Raw genomic sequence first — 24922 nt, forward strand, 5'->3', positions numbered from 1 at the left:
GGCAGAGCTGGGATTCAAACTCATGAGCCCTGACTCCAAAGCCCGTGCTCTTTCCACTGTGCCACGAGTCTAGGCTGGCCAGCCTCAGACCACTCTTGTTTTTGACATTCACCTACGAGCCTTCTCTTGCCTTAGGAGTCCAACTTGTCCAGTGCAGGCTGCCTGCCCCCACCCCCCAAAAACTGCACGAGCCCACATCTAGCAAACAGTAGTTTAGACCGGATAACCCAAACTCTTAAATTTAGGGTCACAATATTAACCAAAAACTCTTCTCTGGAAACTAAGAATAAAAGCATATGCATTGAAAGATTTCAAACCAGTTTCACCCGCTATAGTCTGTATTTTCAGTTGACATCTCTCCTACGATGCCACATTAAAGACAACATGAAGGTCATATTTTTACAGAAATAATTAAGATCCAATCTCAAATGCTTCCTTATAATCATCTTCCCACAACTTCCACATACAACGGGAATGAGTCCACTGAAAACCCTTAAGTGACCGTTGCAAGCCACCTACATCGTAGGAAAATAATCTTCAGTTCCTGATTTCATGACTATTTAAAATAAAAACAAGGCCCCAAATTACTGTTCATTATTGGATCTGATTGAAGAAAAAAATCTATTCAGTTCCGAAAACAAATGTAATCAAGTGTAGAAATTGGAGGCCGGAAAAAAACCCCAGCTTTCCGATGCTCCCCCTCGTTCTTGGTCAGGATTCCAAGTAGTCCATGGCCCATATGTCTGGTTTTGGAGAAGAGTTATTTACATTCTGAATGTGCACAAAGAGAGCTCATAGTGCATTGTATTCCACACATTTTGATGGGTCAGTTGAAAAGTGTTTCTGGCAAATGGTCATTAACCTCTTCAACCCCTACAAAGTTAAAAAAAAAAAGAGAGAGAGAGAGAGAAAAAAAGTTAAACAATCAAGCAAAAATTAAAGACAAGAATCCAAACACCCTGAAATGGCATTTTCCTGTTCTGGAACAAAAACGTCTTTCATGAAATACAAACTGCCACTGGACAAAGACAGATGTGTCGAAGAACTCAAAAAGCAATGCTCAGCACTTAAATTCTTACTTGTAAGGCTTAAATTTTCCCCCCATTTTTAAAAGTCGCTACCAACCCAGTTGTCCCCTCCAGAGCTCATAAGTAATCATTTCTTTGGGAGCATTTGTAAACAGTGGAGGGTTGAGGTATGCGGTGCGGTGCTAATTACTTTATGTCCCAAAGGTTAGCTGAATCAAAAAACATCCCTAAAGCTTCTAGAATTTGAAGAACTGTGGAATTCATTCCCTCACTCAAAATGAAAGATTTCTGAAACACTTTTAAAATTTCCTATACTGCTTTCCCTTGCTAGGCATCTATACACAATATTCAACCAAGATATATAATAATGATGGTATTTATTAAGTGCTTACTATGTGCCAAGCACTGTTCTAAGTGCTGATGTAAACATATATCTTGTATGTGCATATATATATTAAGATATATACACATTACATAAATTTTAAGATTATATATTATATATATATGCATATATATACACATATCTGAGTAAAAAAAAAAAAACCCATCCCTAAAGCTTCTAGAATTTAAAGAACTGTGGAATTCCCTCACTCAAAATGAAGGATTTCTGAAACACTGTCTTAATTTCCTATACTGCTTTTCCTATATATAGTATCTCATGATAAAAACCTGATGTTCAAATATTTAACTTCACAGTTCCGCATCAATTCTAAGAATGGCCAGATTTTATTTAGGGGGATCCCAAGGAATTTCTATTTTGTTTCCAATTATCTTCTAACCTCTCTTAAGACAGAGGTTTTTCCATGGAGCACAATGGCCAAAAAGGGAATCTGGCACAATTCATTTGACTCAGATCCTCATTCTCACTATTCTTTCCGCAAACTACTTGAGGAGAGCGCATGCGCCCTTCCTAAAGTCCAGCTTCCCCTGCAGTGAAACCCTAATCCTATGTTTACAGAACTGCAATCGGTAGTCATGGAGAGGAGTGTGCTATCACTGACTTGGCATCCTTAGCCCCTGAAGGAATAGGTATTAAGAGAGACAAGAAGCCAGGAAAGAGAACTCCCAAATGAAACAACAGCTTTAGACATCTTTAGACAGCAGCAAATATGGCAAAAGCATAATTATCCATCAATGGTATTTACTGAGTGCTTTACTGTGTGCGCTGTACTAAGCACTTGAGAGAGTAAAACAGCACTGTGGTAGATCCTTTCCCTGCCCACAACACATTTATAGTCTAGAGTAAAAAAAAAAAAACAACACATAATTTAAATCAGCTGGGGGTGAAGCTCTCCAATAGGAAATTAAGTCCTTAAAAGGCTTGTTCTCTTTAGGAAGAATACAGGATCGATTAACAGTATTTACTGAACACTTAACTATGGGTAGAGTACTGTGCTAAGCATTTGGGAGACTGTACTGCAATACAGCTGGTAGACAGGATCCCTGAGCTCAAGAAACTTAGACTCAAATGCGGATGGCTTACACTATTAAAACATTTCACAGTTTGAAAATCTGTCCCCAAATCACTTAGGTTAGTCACTGCTACTGTTAACTACATGCTACTCAACATATCAGGCAAACTGGAATCACCCCCAGAAAGATAATCAGTTTCTTCGAAAGACCACATTGTTTATGTACACTATGAACGTAATACAAGCCCAGAATTTTTCAATGTTTCAGTCTAACTCGAAAGATATTTCACCAATCAGGTTGCTTCAAATTCTACACAAGGTATAGCAATCAGTGGTATTTATTGAGTGCTTACTATGTGCAGAGCACTGTACTAAGCACCTGGGACACTGCAATACAGGAGAATTAGCAGACATGCTCCCTGCCAGTAACGAGCTTACATTACCAGTCAATATATATAATATACCCATTATATTCATAATGGGCAAGGGAGAGAGAAAGGAAGAGGGAGAGAGGGAGTAACTGCAGTATCCTGGATCACTAGTCACAAAGATATTTATACCTCAAATAGTGTGGTGGGCTGAGTGTGTGAGCATGCACACGCGCACATACACACACAATCCATCATTCATGGTATTCCCATTTCCCCTTTCCTCCAACTGTTAACCGAGAAGCCTACATCTTTTGACAAGAGTCCCCAGTTTTCCTAGCTTATCTTGGCTAGCGCTTTATCTATCACCACTAATCTTCCAATGTTCTTTCACTGAGGTAACACTAGCTAAGGGATCGAAGCAAAGCAAGGTTTAAGAACGAGTCTTCAATAATGTTATGAGTCCCTACTCCATGGCACTGGAGGGTATTAAAAGGAAGACGGCTTACTCTTTAACGGGACATCATGCTTACTTTCGGAGGAGCAGATCTTAAGGGGAATAAGACTCCGACTGCCAACATGCACGCACTGCCTAGTGCTAGTGAGAACACCAGCCTTAACATATAAGAGCTGAAACGGAAGACACCTGGGTGTAGCTGTTTACCTGACTTTGGATGTGACTTTGACGAACAGAGTCAATACATGATGTTCAACTAATCATTTGGCTCTCGGATTTGTCAGAACAGGCCCATGCAACCTAAGATTCAACCCCAAAAACCTACATCTCCTCTAGGCACAAATTATAGGTTTCCCAGAGTGAGCTGCAGGGAATCATCAAACGCTGCTAAAATCAAATTCTTCTGCCCTGACCTCGTTTTAAATGAGAGCCAATCCAGCTTTTCGGCAGATGAAATAGTCATCTGAGGAACTTCCCCGGATGCCGAGCCTCCTGGGGAGAAGGTGGATACAGGTATTTCCACACAGCTGCTCAAGCGAAATCTCCAGAACCAAATATAACGCCAGAGCACATTCTGGAAAATTTTTACTTCCATTTACAAGAAAATCGATAGCTTGGGACACAGGAAACCCCAGTCCCAGTTTGGATTATTAAACGGAAAGCCGCCCCCATCTTCTGCAGGTGAACATGCTTCCATTCCAAAAGTTAATCACTTCCCAGAAGGAAACAGTGAACAAACAAGCAGTACATGGTCATTAAAATGCCCAAGGCAAGAAACAATTTAAGCCAGGAGAAGCAAAAATGGCCAATTTTATTCCAGTGGCTCCCAGAATATCTTCAGGGAGTGGGGAACTGTGAGGGCTGATCAATGCTTTTGTTCAGTGGATCCCTGTGATAGAGCAGGGCTCACAGACCATAACTTTGTGAAAATTTTCAGAGGAAGCTGAGTGGCGTCTGGGGCCGCGTACACCAGCTGCTCTCTTCCTTTTTCAGTCCTCACTCGGACTCTAGAAATCAGCGGGGGGAAGGAATCTGGCTGGAGGCTCAATGGAAAGGGTCACTCACCCTCCCTGCTTGGCTTTATGCTTCCTGTTTCTCCTTCTTCTGGCTCTGAAGTCTCAAGCCCCAAATTCCATGGGAACCTGGTGATCAGGGAGCCAGTTTCTTCAGGCTTAACTCTGTAATGGAGCTTAACTGAACTTATGTGTGATCCCTAGTGCGTTCTCTTGGGATCTTGAGGGCTGGGCCCTCACCTCATTTCTGACCGTGACACACAGAGCACCAAGTTAACCACAGACAGCACGTTCAGAACCAACAGCTAGAGCCTTTTGCATAGATGGGAGAGCCTTGTCACAAATCACGTGAACAATTTAAAATCTGAGAAGGGCAGAAGACGAGACTTGGCAGAAGGTAAAATTAGGCAGGAGTTTCTTTCTCCTCCTCTCCACCTGCACTCTCCCAAATGTCCTATGGAGCAAGAAACGGCCATTAAGTGGGCCATCGGGAGGGGACGGAAGAAGTGAGTGGCCCAGGTGACACTCACTGTTAAATCACCCGGTGCGATGCTCTGGACATAGTTATTGAGTGCTCAGTCTGTGAAGAGCATTGTGATGAGTGTTAAAGTGAAGTTAGTAAATACCATTACTGATGCTGCTACTACTAGAGGGGCTGCTTACTCTACACATATTATTGGCTCTGCTCAAAATTCTCATCTAGAAGTTTTGGCCAAGAAAACTTTCTTGGCCACAAGAACAAAGTACCTAAAAATCTCACCCTCCATTTAAAACTAGCACTCGATTTGTACCAAATAAGAAAGGATTCCTTCCAGCTGCAGAGATCAGAAATCCCTCTTAGTGAGGTTACATTTTTGAGGGGAAAGAATGTGTGGCTCTATTTCTGCCCAGGAGTTTACACATTCGCAAGAATAAAAGAGACTCTCTCAAAAACAGCAGAATGGTCCCATTACATTTGTTCTCAATATACCTAATACTGTACCAAGACCATTTAATCACTCTAATCAAGCCCACCTGATCACTACAGTCAACTCTCAATTATCCACATTAATGGAGGGGCAAAGTCCCAAGAATAATACAAAAGAGGCGGGATGGTTTAGCGGGGGGGGGGGGGGGGGGGGGGGCACTGTATTATTAATAATCGTGATTATTAATCGTATTAATAATAATAATAATACTAAGTAATACTGGGCAAAGCAGTGTTCTAACAAACACTGGGATCATTACAAGGATATCAACTACGATACAGAACCTGGTAGACCTTATCAGCTAAAATGTTCAGGCTGGGCCAGAACCACTTGGACTGAGTTATCACCGTGACTACAAGGGCATCTGCCACTGTCCTCGTACTTCCCAGGAGCAACCGTCCCCTTAGCCTGAAAGAGGGATGTTCACCCTCGACCCTGCCATCCCGGGACCTGCTCTGCCTGTGCTGAAATGAGCTTCATCAAATGAAATGAGCTTCATCAAAGGGGTCTGGAGAGATACGTGCCAGGGAGGCTTAAGTGTGGAAGTGAGGCAAATCCTGGCACAGAGAGCATGGGCTGGGAGTCAGGAGACCTGGCCTCTAATCCTGGCTCTGCCACTTGTCTTTTGTGTAACCTTGGGCAAGCCACTTCACTGCTCTGTGCCTCGTTTTCCCCATCTGTAAAATGAGGATTCAATACCTGTTTTCCCTCCCCTTTAGACAGCGAGCCCCATGTGGGACAGGGACTGTGCCTGACCTGGATTATCTTGTATCTACCCCAGTGCTTGGTACAGTTCTTGGTACATAGAAAGCACTTAACAAAAACCTCCAATATTATTACCGTTATTAAAACGCTCACCAGAGTCAACATATAAAGTGGTAAATCTGGGAGGAGGATAGGTGACAGTGGGCTACCCAAAAGATTGAGTTGAACTCAAATAACTACAGAAAAGATGGTGAGAAGAAATGCTGGAAGGAAGAAATGCTAGAAGGAGGCAATGAAACAAAACCTCAAATGTTGCGGCAAAGAAGTAGGCAGCTGGAAGCCAGGCAGGCACCAGGGCAGGGTGGCAGGGAAGAAACAGACATCAGGTGATGCACACAACACAGACTTCAAGAAGAATATATCACCAAAAGGGAGAAAACAAAACAGTGTCATGCATTAAAAAAGAGCAGCAGTATAGCAAGGGCCTGCATTGTATACAGTGCAGATGTGCTCATCAGTCACCCACTCATCAGCCACACCTGCATTCCCTGAGGAAATTGAGTGGACCACTTAGATTTTCTAGACAATTTTCCAGAAGCAAGGAAAATAAAGTTTTCCTTAAAGAAAACATGCCATTTGTCCTGTGAAGCTTAAAAAAAAAGCATTTTTTAGACTTCACCTAAATTTAATAAAAAAAAGATTAATACCTCAGAGGACAAAGTTATGGGATGAGATGGCTTGAACAGCTGTGCTACAATTCAATTCTGAGATTCAATTTGGTCATATATTTTGCAAACCTCAAGAAAACTTCAGTCTCGCAAATAATGAAAAAGGGATGCAATATATTCTTTCCCAAAGTGGCTCAAACTACTTTTTATAAAATGAAGTGGGACTTTTAAGACATTTATTACATTTATACTGCTTATTTAAAATTCATTTACCATGATTTCTTTTAAATGTTAGCTCAACGCCCAATGCTATCTGCCCCAAAGAGTATGTCAATTGAAAAAAGATAACATTTGGAAAAAGCAACACTTATAACTTGTATTTTCTGCATGTGGCAGCATTTCTCTTGCATCTATGAACCTCACATATTTTAAAAGGTCTCAACCTCAAACACAAAATCGCATCCCTCAATCCAGTTCCCCAAGCCTCTCACCTGGATATATTTCCGCTGCGTCTCATCATTGAGAACGTGGGCCACGTGTTTAGAAAAAATCTTTTCCCGGCCAGTTCTGGCATGGATACCAACCATGGTGACCCCTATGGGCCAGGGGGCATTTCCAATGGCCATCTGAAGATAGGCATCGTTAGCCTGCACAGAGTTCCAAAAGAGATGAGAATGGTATAAATCATTGTGAGGACACTGCTATTTCTTTCAACCTCACACCAATTTAAACAGATGCTCTCAAAGTCCCATCTCTTCCCGAAACAAGGAGAAAGCATTATTTTCCCCACATTTTCAGACCAAGGAAGGGGAAGAGGGACTTTGCCATGATTGCAAGTTTTAGTGGAAAAGATAAAACCTGAGTTTGCATTTTTAAACAGAGTATCTCTTTGATGGTACTTTTGGATGTGGAACTAGCTAACTGAATGTACTGATTAGACTCCCTCCCAAGTGCCCTGAAATCCCTCTCTTCAGACGGAGGTCGTTCATGAAGAAAGATTCCAATTAGGGTTCTGTAACCCAACCTGTAGCTGTAACTGTTCCCTGGATGGGATTTCGACTGAAAACTGTGGGTGTTCTGTGGGCAGGAACCCGAACAGATGTGTAAACAGAGATCAAAGCTGAGCTCCTGAGTAAAATTTCTGGAGGATGAATTAGCTTCCCTTTGGACTCTCAAGCCCCCTCCTCTACAACAACAGAGATATTTATAGTTTTCTACACTGCTATATATATATATATTTTCATGAAGAGAAGACAGATATAAATTCTTTCTCTAACCCAAGCTAAGTGACTGTGGCAAAAGCATCAGAAAGCCAACAAGTGTGTGTTAAAAAGACCCTGAGAGTCTTGGGAAAGCAAGTCCAACCAAGCTCCTAATTAGTACCTTATCAAACACCTGGGGGACATAGCTACACAGCTGACAAATGCACACAAACTGGCTTCACCTGGGCACACTGGAAGTGAATCATCTAGAGAAGCAGTTTGTCTTTTACAAAGTTAAAACACCTTTAGTGGGATTTAACAGACACGTTCAATAAGACAGAAGGAGGTGCCTCTTGACAGCTCAGCATTTTATATCAAGTCCTTACATGAGCAATTTCAACTCTGAAAATCAACTGATGGGAAATTCCAATTAACAGTTTCACCAAACGTGCACATAAACCTGCCTAAATGGGCGATTACATTTCCCTTTTTATTTTTTAAGTTCACTCATATTGTCACTGTATCTTTCAAAACTACCAACAGGGAAAAGGAGACAGACATTTGGTGGGAAAAGTTCAGGTTTACACAAAATAAAAATTATTATTATTATAATCAAAGGTTAAATTGTGCCCCGAGTGGAAATGAGCAAGAACGACATGCCTTAACTCCAAAGGACACACATGGTCTTTAACAAGCAATAAACACTTCAAGTTCTCAGACTTTCAAAATCTTGATAAAAAACTACCCTCATTCTCTGAAAGATACAGCAGGAGCTCAGCTATAATCTGAAATCCAAGAATCAGAACCAAATTTGAAAGAATGAATCAATTCCCTGCCATCCTTGTACCTTATGTGAGACAGTTATTTTATATCTTTCTGGTCTCCCAAACACTTTCCCTAAGGAATTCCAACAACCCAAATTGCTCTGGTGCATGCTTTCAAACGACATCCGGCTCCCAGTACGCGTCACGAAACCTACCTTCACATATTCCCTTTGTAACATGAATTTAATAATGTCCGTTATCGACTCTTTGATGTCTGCAGGAAGAGTCTGGAAAATGAACACAGATAATTTCATAAATTAAAAATCGCCACCTTTCGCCGGGGAGGAGAGACTGCATAGATTCTGGTACAGAAGAGGTTCTACACGGCTTTAATAAGTAACCGACGATCCACTTCCAGATTCCTCACCCTTTTCCGTAGTTTTCTGAAGAGCGGTCTCAGATAAGATTCAGTCTGTTTTTGAGTGGCACTGTTGAGTTTGCCCTGCACACTCCGTTTTACATAATCTTCTCTGGCATTCAAATCCTTAGCCCAAACTCCCAGAAGAAACTGCAAAGAGGGGGAGAATTATACCACACCGCCACCTTGTGGTTTAATACAGCGAGGGCTCATAGATGAAAGGTCCTAATGATAACGATCGGCTCTTGGTTAAGTGCTTACTATGTGCCAAGCACTATTAAGTGCTGGGGTACATACGAGATACCGTTATTTCGGCAACACAGACTTTAACAGATATTGCTGGTGAAAGAGGTTTCCTCTTGCGAGGTGACTATGAGCTCTATGTTATTTCTAATATCTGCGGTGTCTGAGCTTACTCAGCAAACTTCATCACATTTTAGCACCTTAAGAATCATTAAATACCTATAATTACCTTGACTATTTCGTTGAGGTTTCCTAGGAGGTGTTTTGCTTGGTCTTTTACAATTTGTTAATTGTAAAATTTGTTAATTACACGGGTACTTGAAAGGTAAGAAAAATGTGGGCTTTTACAATCCCTTACAACAAGATCAAGCGCATTACACTATATAATGTTTATGAGCCAACTGAGGCACAGAGACGTCAAGTCACTTGCTCAAGGTCACTTGGCAGGCAAGTGGCAAAGCCAAGATTAGAAGCCGAGTCCTCTGACTCCCAGGCCCAGACTAATTCCACTAAGTCAGGCTGCTTTCCATATTTTATTTGTTTACTTTTTTCCCTAGCCCTTAACGCGGTGCTTTGCACACGGCAGGTGTTTAATACTATTACCAGTACTACTACTTTCAAAGTGCTCTACGTAATAGGTGTTCAATAAATGCTAATGATTGATTGACTTAACCTCTTTGGTCAAAAGCCTAGCCAAGTTCCGTTGACTTTATGCTCTCCCTTTATACTCTGGATTGTCCAAAGATGTGATGTCCAAGAGTCAGTCATCTTTCACAAACTATATTACCTTGAGGAATTTGGTTATGATGTCCATATCTTTATGATCATCACCTTTTCCTAAGGACTCTCCTAGTGCCTGAGGATTAAAAAAAAAAGGCCTTTCATTTTCAATCACTGCCCAAAATAATGAAGTATAAATTGGGAATAACAGAGGCACTTTCATTTTATATACCAGGTACCGTTCTAGTTTTCTTCTCATAGCTGATGAAATGTTCAGACAGGTAGAAAAGAAAACTTCCTGTCCTCTGAACTTAAAATGAACGGAGAAAAGAAGTCAAACAAAATACAGTTTCTTTCGGGACTCGGATCGATTCAGTCAAATTCTGTGACGGGTAGAAACTGAGGATTACTATGAAAGTCATTTCAACTGCCATGTCACCATTATATAGTGCAAAATTCACAAGGAGTTACTACAGTTAAATTAAAATCCTATCTTGTACCTGATTACTTCATTAGTTGCCCTTACTTGCTCTCTTTACACACAACCCCAAGAGTCCCACAGCATTTAAGTAGATGTATCTGTAATATACTGATTTATATTAATGACTGGTTCCCCCCTAGACAGTAAGTTCCTTGTGGGCAGAGAATGTACGTTACACTGTACTCTCCCAAGCACTTACTGGAGTACTCTGCAAACGGTAAGCGCTCAATAAGTACAGCTGATTGATACTTCTAAGAACTGGAAAATCATTAAAGGATTAAAAGCAAGGCCCCTTTCCTTGAACTACCAAGACTTCTGCTTCTATTATGTGCTCCCTAAGCATCTAATACAGTGCTCAGCATCCAGTGATGGAGTCTCCCCGGGATGGAGCTTCCAGGATGATATGGTATACTGACGCCAACCTGGTTTTATCAAGATTACCTCTAACTCTTCAATGGTGGTGTTTTCTTCATGGACTTTCAAGTCATTCTGTGAGTCTTCCTCCCCTGGCTCCTGGCCACCCACAATTTCATTGAGATACTGTTGGTCAATCTTATCCAAAGCTGCCTTTAAATCATTCCTCAAACCCTGAGAAAGGAAAGAGAAGAATTATACTAATGCTAAAAGGTTCACCGCTGAGCAGGTTAAACATTCATTTTAATTTTTTTCTCCCAGAATTTATTAATTAGACAACCAACTCTGGTACATTCCATTCTCCTACAACCTGGGGGCTACACTGTTGTAGGATCCCTCGTTATGGAATCATTTCTTCCAACATCATAGTCTGTCCAACATCATAGTCTACTGTAGCTAATTGCACACTGTGGGAGGAATGTTCCCTAGTTCCCTAATGAAATTCTGTCCAAAGAGCGAAGTGAAAAATTAATTTTGGAAGAATTGAGCGACTTCTCTCCACAAAGCCAGAGGTGGAGCCTGAAAGACTAAGTGAGGGCCTGAAGGATAGGTAAACAAGAATCCAGTTGGTTTCAATGGCTAATATCACTCCGCTCAAGGAAGTTTTAACTGCATTTCTGGATTAGGTTGGATTTTCCATGGGACAAAAGGAGGGTCACACTCTTTACGTAGGTGGATTGGAAACCTAAATCAGAACAAAGATGAATTACAAGTTATCCTCAGATTTAATGTTTAAGATAGTCTGAGGAGACTTTGCTATCATAGTCCAGGTCTCCTCTGTACTCCCCACATTCCTTGCCTCTTTTCAAATTTATTTCCCCTCAACACTGCTCTTCTACAAATGGGCACGGCTCAGTTCCAGGCTTCGTTCCAGGTTCAGTTCTGGGCTGCCAGGATGGTGAAGCGCAGAGTCAAATCTGAGGGTGAGCTCCAGTTCCATCTCACAATCCCCTAAACTCTCCAAAGCAGAAGAGGACCTGAGCTCCATGACAAGCACTTAGGAACATGACAGGCTGGTGTTCTGCCAATATTCACACCTCCACTCTGACACTGCCTGGGAGTCAGAGAACCTAAGTCCTAATCCTGACTCTGCCACTTGCCTCCTGGAAAACCTTGTGGAAGTCTTTTTTTAAAATGACCACTTGATTCCCGTACTCCTTCCTACCTTAGATTTTGAGCCCCATGGACTCACAGGGACACAGGGGTTGGGTCTGACCTAGTTATTTTCTATCTACCCCAACACTTCCACAGTGCTTGGCACAAAGTAAGCACTTAAATATCACAATTACGATTACTATTCTTTTTACTAGAGGACCTGGAAGTCATTGGTTTGCTTCATAGGCCTGCTTACAAAGGTCTATGTACCAGCGACCAGGCTTTGCTCACGAGACTAATGAAAAAAGCAGCCCACATCCCTCCACTGCCATTCTCCTCGATGACTGAATAAACCTCAACTCCTGCCAACAACTAGGGGTTGCTTTTCCATACAAACTAGTATGGCTAGTACTAGTAAGGCTAATTAGTGCCTGTGATTTAAGAGAGAGCACATTTAAAAAGCACCTAAGGGTTACCCACACTGGCCCACAAACCTATTCCAGTTTGCAGCATTTTAGATACTTCGCTGCTCTAAAAAAACACTTTTTAAAAGCCAAAATTACAAGTGTAATGGGGAAACCCTATCATTTACTTTGCATTTGTTTCTCAACTTACCTTGTTAACCTCCGGTGTCAAAATTTCTATCTTCCTCAAGCGCTGAAATGCATCGTAATCAGTTTCTCCAAACAATCTGACAGGTTCTCCTCTTTCTCTCAACCTTCTGATCACCTGCAGAAAGCAAATTCAGTGAACTGCTTAAGTGTCATTGTGAAAGAGCAAAACTTTTAAGTCAAGGCAACCGATTTTTCTTTGCTTTAAAACAGAAGTCTGGCGAGGAGGCGGCTTTGCTCTGAATGAAGTATCTCCCTAATCACTACTGGTGAACTCAGCAAGGCAGACCCAGCCTCAATGAGCTCACCTGTGTCTTTAAGTTATTTGGCGGTTGGCCCTGTGGAATGCAATACATTCTTACCCACCCAGTCCAATGTGTCCCATCCTAACAAAGCACTCCTGGCTGCCATGGTGAAGTTCTGAGTTCCACTCTAGACAGGCAGCAAGGCAGGAGTGGGGGGAAGGAAGCGAAAAGCAGCAGTGGCCCCACTCGGGTTGGCTGAGACACCCCACCAGTCCTAAAATTCACCCTGCTTTCCCTGTTGCAGGTACGGGAAAGTTGTCCCTCCCTTCTCCCTGGCTCTGGGAAGAAGGCGTGCCGGCTCTGCCCACAAGCTGACTGGGGAATAGAGCAAGGGCTGGGGAGTCAGACGGTCCTGGGTTTAAACCCCGGCTCTGGCACTTGTCTGTGTGACCTTGGGCACGTCATTTCACTTCTCTGTGCCTCAGTGACCTCATCTGTAAAACAGGAATTGAGACTATGAGCCCCATGTGGGACAGGGACCATGTCTGACCTGATTAGCTTCTATCTACCACAGCGGTTACTGCAGTGCCCAGCACATAACAGACGCTTAAATATCATTAAAAAAAAACCCCATGTCCACACTACTCTCACCTTATGTACGGCTGGCAGGGCTCAAGCTGACCTCCCTGACTAGAATGAGACAAGACAAAAGGGCCAGACCCTTCAGCTAACAGCAGGTGGGGCCAAAAGCTCGGCTGATCAAAATGCCCACCTGGGTTCACAGGGTACTGGTAGCTAGGTCTTCTATGCCTAAGAACGGATCCCCATTTGCCTGCTCTTGTCCCTGTCAAACACTCTCCCATTGAGGCACAGAGTGCAACAAGGAAGCAGATGGGCAGGGGGGCAGCCCACTGCCAAGGACAAACCAAGGTTTTCTTTCTTGCTGGACCCATTTCCGGCCAAAGGGGCTCTCCCCGAATGCCAAAACTGAGCCATGGTACCATTTCCCAACAGGCAATTGGGTGCCCTTGCAGTTGCCAAAGCCTTTGGTAGCCAAGATGGCCAGCAAATTTTCAGGATTCCTGCTGGGCCCTGCCGTCTCATGGAAGCCCCTCGATGGTTCTCTGACCTAAAACCTTCCCCAAGGATGGCCCAGCTTCGGCGGCTCATCTGGGACTGCTGTTTCCCAGACCTGCCCCTTTGTCACAGGAAAAACAGCAAGGTGAAAAACTTCACAGGAAGGCAATGTTGTGGGAGCAAGGGGATTTAACATTAATGCCTCCCCCCCCCAAAAAAGCCAAAACAAAAAAATATAAAAACAAACCCCACACGATGAGGTGGGAAAAAAAGCAAATCAAGGTGGCTAAGGATTTTGTTTTTAATGGTATCTGTTAAGTGTTGGGGTATATACAAGATAATCAGCTTGGACACAGCCCCTGTCTCACATAAGGCTCAGTTTTAATCCCCATTTTATAGATCAGGTAACTGATTATCTTGCATCTACCGCAGTGCTTAGTACAGTGTCTGGCACACAGTAAGAACTTAAATACTATATTAAAAAAAATGTTTGCCATGTAGGGCAGAAGGTTGTAGTGCATCAAACACACATGTCTGGAACAAGAGATTTATGGAAATTATTGCAAAAACACAGCTTATCTTACCTCCTGTCTAGAAAGAGTCATGGGTAATTTTTCTTCTGCTAGTTCGAGTTCCAATACTGGATTGGACGATGTTAATGGCTTTTGTTCTTCTTCTTTGGGCAGCACCTATGCAGTGGTAAAAAAAAAAAATCAGGAAAGATGAAGTCCAGTTTACAACAATAATACTCTGTAGTATTTTATATCATTTTACATTTTCACAGAAATGAAAACATTCTTAAACATGTGAGGTTTCTCTCAATGCTCTTCTAAAGGGAGGAGAAGAGTAAAAGAAATGTACATGCGTCAGCCTAAAAAGCTATAAAGGTATAAACTAGAAAAATCACAAAAGTAGTCAGGATTCACAACTCATACGTGATCCAAGACTATGGTTTCCAAAATCAAAAAAATGTAAAAAGGTCTTAAACTTGGACACATTGAACAGAATTCATTTTCCATTTTTTTTTTTTGCATTTTCAGATTGCAAGCAAAGTTTAACTAGATTAAAATTATTTCCTTTAGGAATAGACATTGAAAAAATTAATACTGCTACTTAAAAATAAGTGTTGGAGAATCTATGCAATCACTTGAAAAAAAAAACCAAACTGGATCTTGCTACCGCCTAATCATCAGCTAATCACTGTCTAATGTGCCACACTTGTGTTGGGAGGAAGCGCAAGAGCAAAAGTTCAGAAACACATGTTCAGAGATTCGAGAAGAAATTCCAAGGATCCTGTATTCACTTTGAAAGACATGGCTAGCCTGTGGTGTTACACTTTACGTAACAAAATAGATGAACGCATTAGTTTTCAGCTCATTTTAGTTAACATTTAGATGAGTGCTAATGATCTCGCTTGGAAAACCCGCTTTCAAACTTCAACAGACTAAGTCTGAAAGTGCAGAGCAACTAAAAAAGGGAGTCCAGTAATACTAAATGAGAAAAGATAAACTTGCTTTTTGATGGAAGGTTGGGGGAGGAAGGGAGGGAGGGAGGGAGGGAGAGGACAAGGGGAATGGGGAAAGACTAAGCAGCCCCAGGTTCATGAAAACTAAACCTCTTTAGGCCACAATTGCATATCTTTTATAAAGTGTCCATTAACAGGTCTAGGGAAGAGATCTCAGCCATTTTGTCAGTAGGTCTGAAAAATCACAAGCAGCATCTTTCCAGTAGTTATTTTATTTTGCTTCAGTGCTTTCTCTTAGAGCAAGAAAACCACTTACACACATCACTTAAGACAGTCTCAGCAAAGCAAAAGCACCTGCCACTTAAAACAAGCAATTCCAATTGTAGGGGTTTTCCTATCTCATCATGAAGCCAAAAAGGAACAAATTTGGGGAGCTAGGAGGCTACTGAAAAATGTCAAGAAGAATAAACACCCATCAAGAGCCCGCCTGAGGATTGTATTGGCATTTTTTTAAAAAATTGATCACATTAAGGCTAAAGGAGATCAAAACACTGAAGCTGGAAATTTTTGCCCATTGAGTTTTCAAAAACTCCTACCAGAAAGAGAATCCCTTTCTAACAAAATGATTTGTTCAATGATTGGGCTAGGTTGATAATATGACTTCTCTTCTCTAGTTTTCGAGTGATCTTTGCCCTTCATGCATCCTCACATACAAGGAAGATGGGGTCTACAGAAAGAGGGAGTCTGAAGGGGGTTGGGGGAAGCTTGTGGGATTCCTCAGCAACTGAAGCCCAGTCACCACTGATGATGGGGGGCTGTGAGTAATCGATGGATCAATGGTATTTATTGAATGCTGTGTGCAGAGTGCTCAACCAGGAAAAAACACCCCGACAGTGACCCTTGGTGTTACCAAGGACAAGCAAACGCTCTTAAATTCAACCTGTCTGGCACTAAGGACTTCTATTAGACTGTCAGCTCCTTGTGGGAAGGAAATGTGTCTGCCAACAATGTGGCCTAGGGGATAGAGCAGGAGCCTGGGAGACTGAAGGATCTGGGTTCTAATCCTGGCTCTGCCACTTATCTGCTGTGTGACCTTGGGTAAGTCACGTAACTTCTCTGTGTCTGTTACCTCATCTGTAAAATGGAGATTAAGACTGTGAGTCCCACGTGGGACAGGGACTATGCCAACCAGATTTGCTTGTATCCATTCCAGTGCTTAGTTCTGCCAAAAAAATCCCTAAAATGTTAGTGCTAGTTAGATGCCCTCTCCCCAGTACACTAATAAATTGGGCTAGGTGCAGATATAAACTGTGTGTATTTCACCTGCTACTGGTCAAAACACACTTTTTTCCCAATTAAACAACTATGCAAAGGCCTGGTTTTCTAGAATTTTTATCAAATTACTAGCTGCAAAATGATGTGCCTTTTTAGGCCAATGTCAGGGGACCTAAAAAACCCCGCATTCAAACCAATGTTCAAGAAGATTCAGATTCTTTCAACAAATGCTTTTTCCTTTAGCAGGAATAGTGTTGGCGGGATCAGATTAAAACTCATATTTTCTAAAACGATTTCAGCCTGGCCCCTCTACTCCATAACCTTTACCCCTCCCAATAAAAACCTAACATGTTGTCAACAAGATAAAATTCAGAGATAATTTGTCTCATGCTGCTAGGAGATATAAATGAAAGCTTCCAGATGACTCACTTGTTTCTAAAATGCCTAGAGTTTAACATTACATTCCTATCCAAAGAACTAAGCAGTTTTTGAAATGTTTTGTCTTATTAAATAAAAGCAGACAAATTCTGGGTGGCACTATTTTTCATGATGGAGCCTTTATGGGAAAACAGAATTATTACAATTATTATTAATAGTAATAATTATAATAATTGTAGTATTTGTCATTACCTATTCAAATACAAAAATAGGATTAAGGACTTTGAAAAGCATCTGCTTAATAATACGGAAAAAGCAGGACTGAAACCATTGGCTTGTTCTCAAAGGTAACAGTCTGAATGCTTTCCTTTATGTGTGCTTTATTTTTTTTTGGTTTAATTTCAGAATGGTGGAGATGAGGATGGGGCGGTATCAGATCCAGTGGCCATGTCTACAGAAAAAAAAACACAAAAAGAAAAATCCAAGCTTTGACCTCAAGCCATTTCATGCTGTTCACGATAAAAGCCAAACCATAACATAATATTCATTGCCAAATATCATGCATGTCTTTCCTGCATTTTAAAAAAAGGGCTTTTCAAAAAAGTAAAAACTCATACCTCTTCAGTTGGCTTCTCATTTACAGGCTAATGTATAACATTGACAAATTGAACAGAGAACACAGTTTATTGTCATTTGAACAATAACAGAAGAACTTAGAAATACACATCGTAACACACATATTAGTTAAAGGGGTGATCCGTACCTTGTAGCCACATCTTTCGAAATATGCCTCCTCTTCCTTTTTGGCTAACTCACTACGTTTGAAATATTTTTTACTTTCCTAGAAAAGAAAAGAAAATAGCTTAATATGCTGTTCAAACATCAGCTTCTCTCCCACTGCCAAAATGCGCTGCTCTTATGTGCAATAAACTCTTCTCTGTTGCTTCAAATTTGGGCAGCCCTGCTAGTTCTTTAGACAATACACATTTTCTAGTTACTAGGCACCCGCTCTCAGATCCCCCAGCAGTCATGCAGAAGTGTGAATTCATCCAGTAAACCAGGTGAAATTCCATCTGTAATTTTCTGATGGCTTGGATGTTTTGGCCTAGTATATCGAAGCATCAATCCATCAGAAAATTATGGATGGAAGCAGAATGGCCTGGAGGAAAGTGCAAGGGCCTGGGAGTTAGAGGATTTGGGCTCCAAACCCGGCTCTGCCACTTGCCTGCTGTGTGACTTTGGGGAAATCACTTCACTTCTCAGTTGCCTCATCTATTCAATACCTGCTTTCCCTTCTGCTTTTTTTTCGGTGGTGGGAGGGAGGGCATTTACATGCTTACTATTTGCCAGGCGCTCTACTAAGCACTGGGATAGCTACAAAGTATTCAGGTTGGACACAGTCCATGTCCCACATGGGGCTCACAGTCTTAATCCCCATTTTGTCATCGAGGTACCTGAAGCACAGAGAAGTGAAGTGACTTACCCAACATCACACAGCAGATGAGTGGCGGAGACAGGATCAGAACCCAAATCCTTCTGACTCCCAGGCCCACGCTCTATCCACAAGACTGCCTCGATTCTACATGGACTGTGAGCCCCCAGTGTCCCACCTGATTAACCTGTATCTGCCCCAGTGCTTAAATAGTGTTTGACACATAGGAAGCACTTGACGAATACCAGATGGAAAAGAAATTCAAAATTGTAGGTACACAAAAAAGCATTACATTTTGGTACAGTGCACTCTGCTTCTGTCTCTTTTATACTATACAGTGGCTTCAGGTATGGCAAAAGGGGGAGAGATTCTGAGTTAGGCTGGGGCTAAATTAGGGTTTCTGGGGCTCCATGGCAGACTGTTATCATTACCGACATTTAGCGAGTGCTTGTGATGCGCAGGCCTTTTGCTAGGTACTGGGCTTATTACATGGAAATCCATTCAGACTTGGCTCCTGGCCCCCATGGGGCTCAAGCGGCCTCAGTGGAAGTTAACAGGCCCAATAACAGCATGAGCCTAGTGGAAAGAGCAAAGGCCGGGGAGTCAGCAAACCTGGGTTCTAATTCCACTTCTGCTGTTTGCTGTATGAGCTTGGGCAAGTCATTTCACTTTTATTGATCTTGTCAAAGCTGTTCAAGGCGGCAGAAGTGGCCCTGGGGACGGGCCCAAGTTGGGCATCCACATATTTACAAGGCCGGATGCCAGCCAATTCGGCCCCAGAAATAAATAGATCTACCAGGAAACCATTCCATAATTTTTTTCTCTGAGGATCACAAAATCATCATAATGATCCAAAGAAAAGTCAGTGTTGGCACTCAAAATGCCAGTTATGGGCTTGAATTCAGAAGGGCACAATGTCTCCATTAGGAAAATGAGATCGGTGGGGCCATTTTTGTTTTTTAAAGATAGTTAGACACTTACTACACGCCAGGCAGTATGCTAAGTGTTGCGGTAGATATAGAAGAATCAGGTTGGACTCAGTCCCCATCCTACATGGGCCTCTCAATCTAAATCAGAGGAAGATTTAATCCTCATTTTATGGATGAGGTAAATGAGGCACAGGGAGTTGTGACTTGCTTAAGGTCACAAAACCAGATGAGTGGCTGAGCAGGATTAGAAGCCAGGTCTTCTGACTCCTAGGCCAGTGCTCTTTCCATCAGATTTGTAATCTGATCAAACTAAAAGTGCCTATGCAGGACTGAATGGGACACACTGAGAAAGAAACGTGATTCTTCGTTCAGAGGGATAGACACGATGGCTGTCCTCAAATATGACTGAATGAAGATCCTCATTTGCAGGGGGATCACACAGCAGACACATGGCAGAGCCTGGATTCAAACTCCTAACTCCTAGGCCAGTGTTCTTTCGAAAGGGCCACGCTGCTTCTCACTTCTTCCCAGGCCCCTGCTGTCCTCTATGGGGGAACGGCCGGTAAACCACCTCCACACAGCCACGGAATCGCTTCGGAGCTGGGGACCATGCTTTGGCCGCCCTATGGGCCCTTGATCAACTGAACTCCCACCCCCAGCATGTTCTGCAGGCCCCGGGGCGCGTATAAAGGCCGCTGCTGGGTCTCCTCAGCCCTTCTCCTCCGGAGCCGAACGAGACATCCGGTGACCACAGCCTCGATGCCCCGCGTGTCCTCGCCGCCCCTGCCCAACTGCAGCCAGATGAACTCCAAATGCCGCTCCCGGCCTGCTACAGCACGAGGCCACATACCACTTCGGGGAGAATAGCGGCCACGGAAGCCGCTACTGGGCCTTACAGGTAAGCGGTGGATTCTGATTCACGAACAGCCTGAAATTCGGCTTCTCCAGTCACAGCTCCTCACTGACTTTTTTGCTTTTTGTGTATTTAACGTTGGCCCTGTGCCACTTTCATGTTTTACTGTGTCACTGTTCCAGATGTGTCTGCTTCTGGCCTTCTCCACCTTATTCATGGATCGTGAGCTCCTCAAGGGCCGGAGTTCAGGTCTTATTCCCATTCATATACTCTTTCTCCGCGCTTAGTACAGTGTTCTGCAAGCAGCAGACACTTACTAAATACTACTACTACCGAGGAAATAAGCTAGCTGTGGTTCTGCTAATGAACATTTGGAAAAGTAGGACTTTCGTTCAACAAGATTCTGTTTCTAAATGTGGTAGCCAATACGAAAGAGAGGGAATGTTTTTAATACCATCTATTGCTATCTCTACCTGGAAAAGTTACCTTTATCTCCCACAGAAAACAAATCCCCCAAAACAGCAAGACAAGGGAAGTGCTGTGTGAGTTATTACAGGATTCATGACTGCTTTATGTCTGATTTAATTTCAGGCACGAACTTGTTTCTGGAAACATCTGTTAAACTACAAATCAACAATCCTGTAAGCTGCTTTTACAAAGGTTTTGTCTCATTTGTGATTTAATTCCAAAATTCGGAAAAAAAACAACCCTATAAAAATCTCCTTTAGTCTTCATTCTAAGTCAAAAAGATCTGGTTACAGTTTTGAGACCTAAACTGACAGACTTAATTAGCTTTCTTGCATTATACTGATTTAAATAGTTCATTTTCTAACTGAATCCAAAACACAATTAAGCTTGTGGAATTAAATTCCAAACGGCTGCTCGGGCATTATCTTGCTACATAAAGAGGAAATATAAAAGTAGTTGGGATATATTTTATGAGAACAAATTAACCATCAGTTTAATTTCTTTGGGTCCCCCAAACATTTATGTGTGTATCTTTAAAGTATATCTTATAAATTACTGATTTATATTATTGTCTGCCTCCCCATCTAGACTGTAAGCTCATTTGCAGGCAGGGAACGTGTCCACTAACTCTGTTGCATTGTACTCCCCCAAGTGCTTAGCACAGTGCTCTGCACCTAGTAAGCACTCCACACATACCACTGATTAACACGCTGTTTCATCCTACAGTAATGAGCACCTTCCATTCTGCTGCATTTTAGCATCAAACAGATAAAGCCTACAGAGGAACGACTCCTCTCTTTAACAAAGTGGATTCATTTTCCTACACTGATTTTCAAAGACTGGGGTCCTCTTGTGCCCCTTCCAATTCTTAACTTCTGGGTCACAAAAACAGAGGTGTGGCAGTTCATGAGAATAAGTTTCTTCTTGCCACCACTTAAAAGGCCTACCTGACTAAAATAAATAACCTTCTAAAACAACCAACAGTTGGTTCTTGATCATCTTCATTTAATTAACAAGCAACACTTTTCTTTTTGTCACTAATCTCTTCATCTTTAAACTCACTGGGTCACAACATTGCTAAAAGAGTCCTTGAGATTCATTCATTCAATCGTATTTATTGAGCACTTAGTGTGTAGAGCATTGTACTAAGTACAGTTCGGCAACAGAGAGAGACAAACCTTGCCCAACAACGGGCTCACATTATATAAGTCTTAGAAGATTCGCCCGGTAATTGAACATTCACTAAGAGTTCACAGATCAAATGACACACAAGACTCTTGTCAGGGTAGCAAAATCAACATCATTACCCAGGGGCAGTACAATCCGCACCCCCGGCTCTACCTAGGGAGAAATGCCACACTATCTGCATAATGGCTGTAAGGTAGCCCGCGTTTTGAAACGGGGGTCCACCAACACCTAGGAGTCGCATTTACCACTGAAACAAGACCCAAGATCAGTACTAGAATTGTTCCCAAGGCTGGGAGGACCGATGCTGCGGGCGGGCCCTGGGGTGCTGCTGCATGGTGATGGGCGGGCAGGTGGACTGGCACAGCCCCGCGCCAATGCCATCCCGAGCCACCCCTTGACAGAGCCCTGCGCTACCCGGAGAACGCTGGAAAACCAGCTTTGTGAGGAGCAGGGCGGCAGGCGGCTCTGAGGAAAGGCACGGCTCTTACGCTCTACCACTGGAGGACAGACTTACAGAGGCCAGTCCAAAGCTTCCCAACACAGACGAGTGTAAACTTTCACTCTGCCCCATCGGTAACTCAACTAGCACACGGGGCAAAAGGCTTTCGCTCGATCAGAGGTCTTCATTGAGCACTGAACTTGGTGCTTGGGAGGGAAAAATTCAACAGAGTTGGAAGACACGATCCCTACCCGCAAGGAGAACATGCAGAATGAAATGCATTTCCAATATTTGGGGCAGACAGAAAGTAAGGAATTAGGTAAGAGTAACATGTAACTATTAGAATCACCAAGGGCTGGGGAGGGAGGTGATATTCTTATGACAGGGTTCACAGCATTTGAGCTTGTTGTGGGTAGGGAATATATCTGCTAATCCTGTTGTGTTGAGCTCTCCCAAGCGCTCAGCACAATGCTCTGCACATAGTAAGTACTCATAATTACGACTGACTGTAACCTACAGGGTAGGGGCTGTGCCCATTACTCCTATCGAATGGTCACAGACTCCTCATTTAACTCTCTGCTCACAGCGCCTGCTTGAAAAACAAACAGTGCTGCAGATACCCCCGCACTGCCCCTTCTACTGCTTTCTTCATCTCTTGACGTGCCTGGATAGCTGAGGCTCTGAGAACACTGGGATGTTGAGCAGTTAAGTATTATGCTTAATGCAGCATAAAGGGGCTGAATCATATTGAATTTTTACTATTTCCAATCATTTAGGTCCTGCCCAGCGGGAAGCAGACCCTGCCTGCAGTTCCTCCATTTTTGGGAAACGATTCCTCTTGGCCAGCTTCTCCCTTACCCTGTCCCGGCTTAGGCAGAGAATGTGTCTACCAGTCCTATAATACCATACTCTCCCAAGCACTTAGGACAGTGTGTTTCCTCAGTTGTAAAATGGGGATTAAGACTGAGTGCTTTGGGGACAGGGATTGCAACCAACCCTATTGTCTTGCCCCAGTGTTTACTACAGTGACTGGCATATACTAAGCACTTAAGTGCCACCATTGACATGAACTATGTTGCAAGTGGTTAGCTTGTATCTATCTCAGGGCTGAATACAGTGCCTGGCACATAAAAATAACAACAGTACTTGCTAAATGCTTACTATGTGCCAAACACTGTTCTAAGCGCTGAGGTAGATACAAGTTAAGCAGGTTGGACGCAGCAGTAAGCACTTGAGAAATACCAAAATTAAAAAAAAAAAACAAACCACCCTCTCTGGGCCTCTGTTTTCCCATCTGTAAAACTGGGGTTCTCCTTTCTGCTTAGACTGTGAGCCCCATGTGGGACAGGGACTGTGTTCGACTTGACCATCACTTTACTTTAGCGAGGGAGACTGTGAGCCCAGGTGGGACCGGGTTCGCCTCCAACCTGATTTGCTGGCATTCATTCAATCGTATTTATTGAGTGCTTACTATGTGCAGAGCACTGTACTGTGCACTTGGAACGTACAATTTGGCAACAGAGAGAGACAATCCCTGCCCAACAACAGGCTCACAGTCTAAAAAGCAGCATGACTCAGTGGCAAGAGCTCGGGATGGGGAGTCAGAGATCGTGGGTTCTAATCCCGCTCCTACCATTCATCAGCTGTGTGACTTTGGGCAAGCCACTTCACTTCTCTGGGCCTCAGTAACCTCATCTATCAAATGGGGATGAAGACTGTGATTCCCACGTGGGACAATCTGATGATCTTGTATTCCCCCTCCCAGTGCTTAGAACAGTGCTTGGCACGTAGTAAATGCTTAAATACCATCTAGAGCGGCAGCATGGCTCAATGGCAAGAGCCCAGGCTGGGGAGTCAGAGGTCGTGGGCGACTCTGGGCAAGTCACTGACTTCTCTGGGCCTCAGTGACCCCATCTGTTAAATGGGGATGAAGGCTGTGAGCCCCACATGGGACCACCTCATTACCTTGTACCTCCTCCCCCCCCCCATGCTTAGAAGAGTGACTGGGACCTAGCAAGCGCTTAACCATAATAATAATGTCGGTATTTAAGCGCTTACTACGTGCAGAGCGCTGTTCTAAGCGCTGGGGTAGATGCAGGGTCATCAGGTTGTCCCACGTGAGGCTCCCAGTCTTCATCCCCATTTGACAGAGGAGGACGCCGAGGCCCCGAGAATTAATTAATTAATGTTGGTGTTTGTTAAGCGCCTGCTGTGCGCAGAGCACTGTTCTAAGCGCTGGGGTAGATGCAGGGTCATCAGGTTGTCCTACGTGAGGCTCCCGGTCTTCATCCCCATTTGACAGATGAGGTCACTGCGGCCCGGAGAAGTGAAGTGACTTGCCCGCAGTCCCCCAGCGGACCAGTGGCCGAGCCGGGATTCGAACCCATGACCTCGGACCCCTCAGCCCAGGCTCTTTCCACTGAGCCACGCCGCTTCTCGAGTGAGCGCTTAACCAATACCAACGTGGATTATTATTAGTGCGGGCAGTGGACGTGAGGGCCCACGCCGGCCGCTCACCCGCAGCAGATCCTTGTCGTGGAGCAGCCGGCGCTTGCGCTCGATCTCGGCCTTGAGGACGTCCATGGCCGCCACCGCCCCTCCCCCCG

General features: G+C 43.3%; 1 protein-coding gene across 2 annotated transcripts; it reads right to left on the reverse strand.

The window, feature by feature from the left end:
• Nucleotides 1-320: 320 nt before the first annotated feature.
• Nucleotides 321-24922, reverse strand: PRPF18 (pre-mRNA processing factor 18). Of its 2 annotated transcripts, XM_007656937.4 has the most exons (11): nt 24834-24922; nt 17771-17848; nt 17625-17651; nt 14474-14578; nt 12572-12685; nt 10889-11035; nt 10034-10102; nt 9013-9153; nt 8801-8872; nt 7111-7266; nt 321-873 (listed from the first exon to the last, which is right to left on the reverse strand). In XM_007656937.4, exons 1-11 carry the CDS (start codon nt 24897-24899, stop codon nt 793-795), a joined length of 1056 nt encoding a protein of 351 aa, XP_007655127.1. In that variant the 5' UTR covers nt 24900-24922; the 3' UTR covers nt 321-792. The 2 variants fall into 2 exon arrangements, with proteins under 2 accessions (XP_007655127.1, XP_001507839.1); XM_001507789.5 differs by lacking the exon at nt 17625-17651.

Source organism: Ornithorhynchus anatinus, chromosome 13, assembly GCF_004115215.2.
Source record: "Ornithorhynchus anatinus isolate Pmale09 chromosome 13, mOrnAna1.pri.v4, whole genome shotgun sequence".
Taxonomy (NCBI): Eukaryota; Metazoa; Chordata; class Mammalia; order Monotremata; family Ornithorhynchidae; genus Ornithorhynchus; species Ornithorhynchus anatinus.

What these genes read in the sequence shown, in the direction of transcription:
- PRPF18 (XM_007656937.4), bottom strand. Translation starts at nt 24,899, where the DNA reads ATGGACGTCCTCAAGGCCGAGATCGAGCGCAAGCGCCGGCTGCTCCAC. An exon ending in ACGACAAGGATCTGCTGCGG is followed by an intron (nt 17,849 to 24,833) that starts GTGAGCGGCCGG and finishes TTTCTTTTCTAG; the next exon opens with GAAAGTAAAAAATATTTCAA. An exon ending in TCATAACCAAATTCCTCAAG is followed by an intron (nt 9,154 to 10,033) that starts GTAATATAGTTT and finishes CCCTCTTTGCAG; the next exon opens with TTTCTTCTGGGAGTTTGGGC.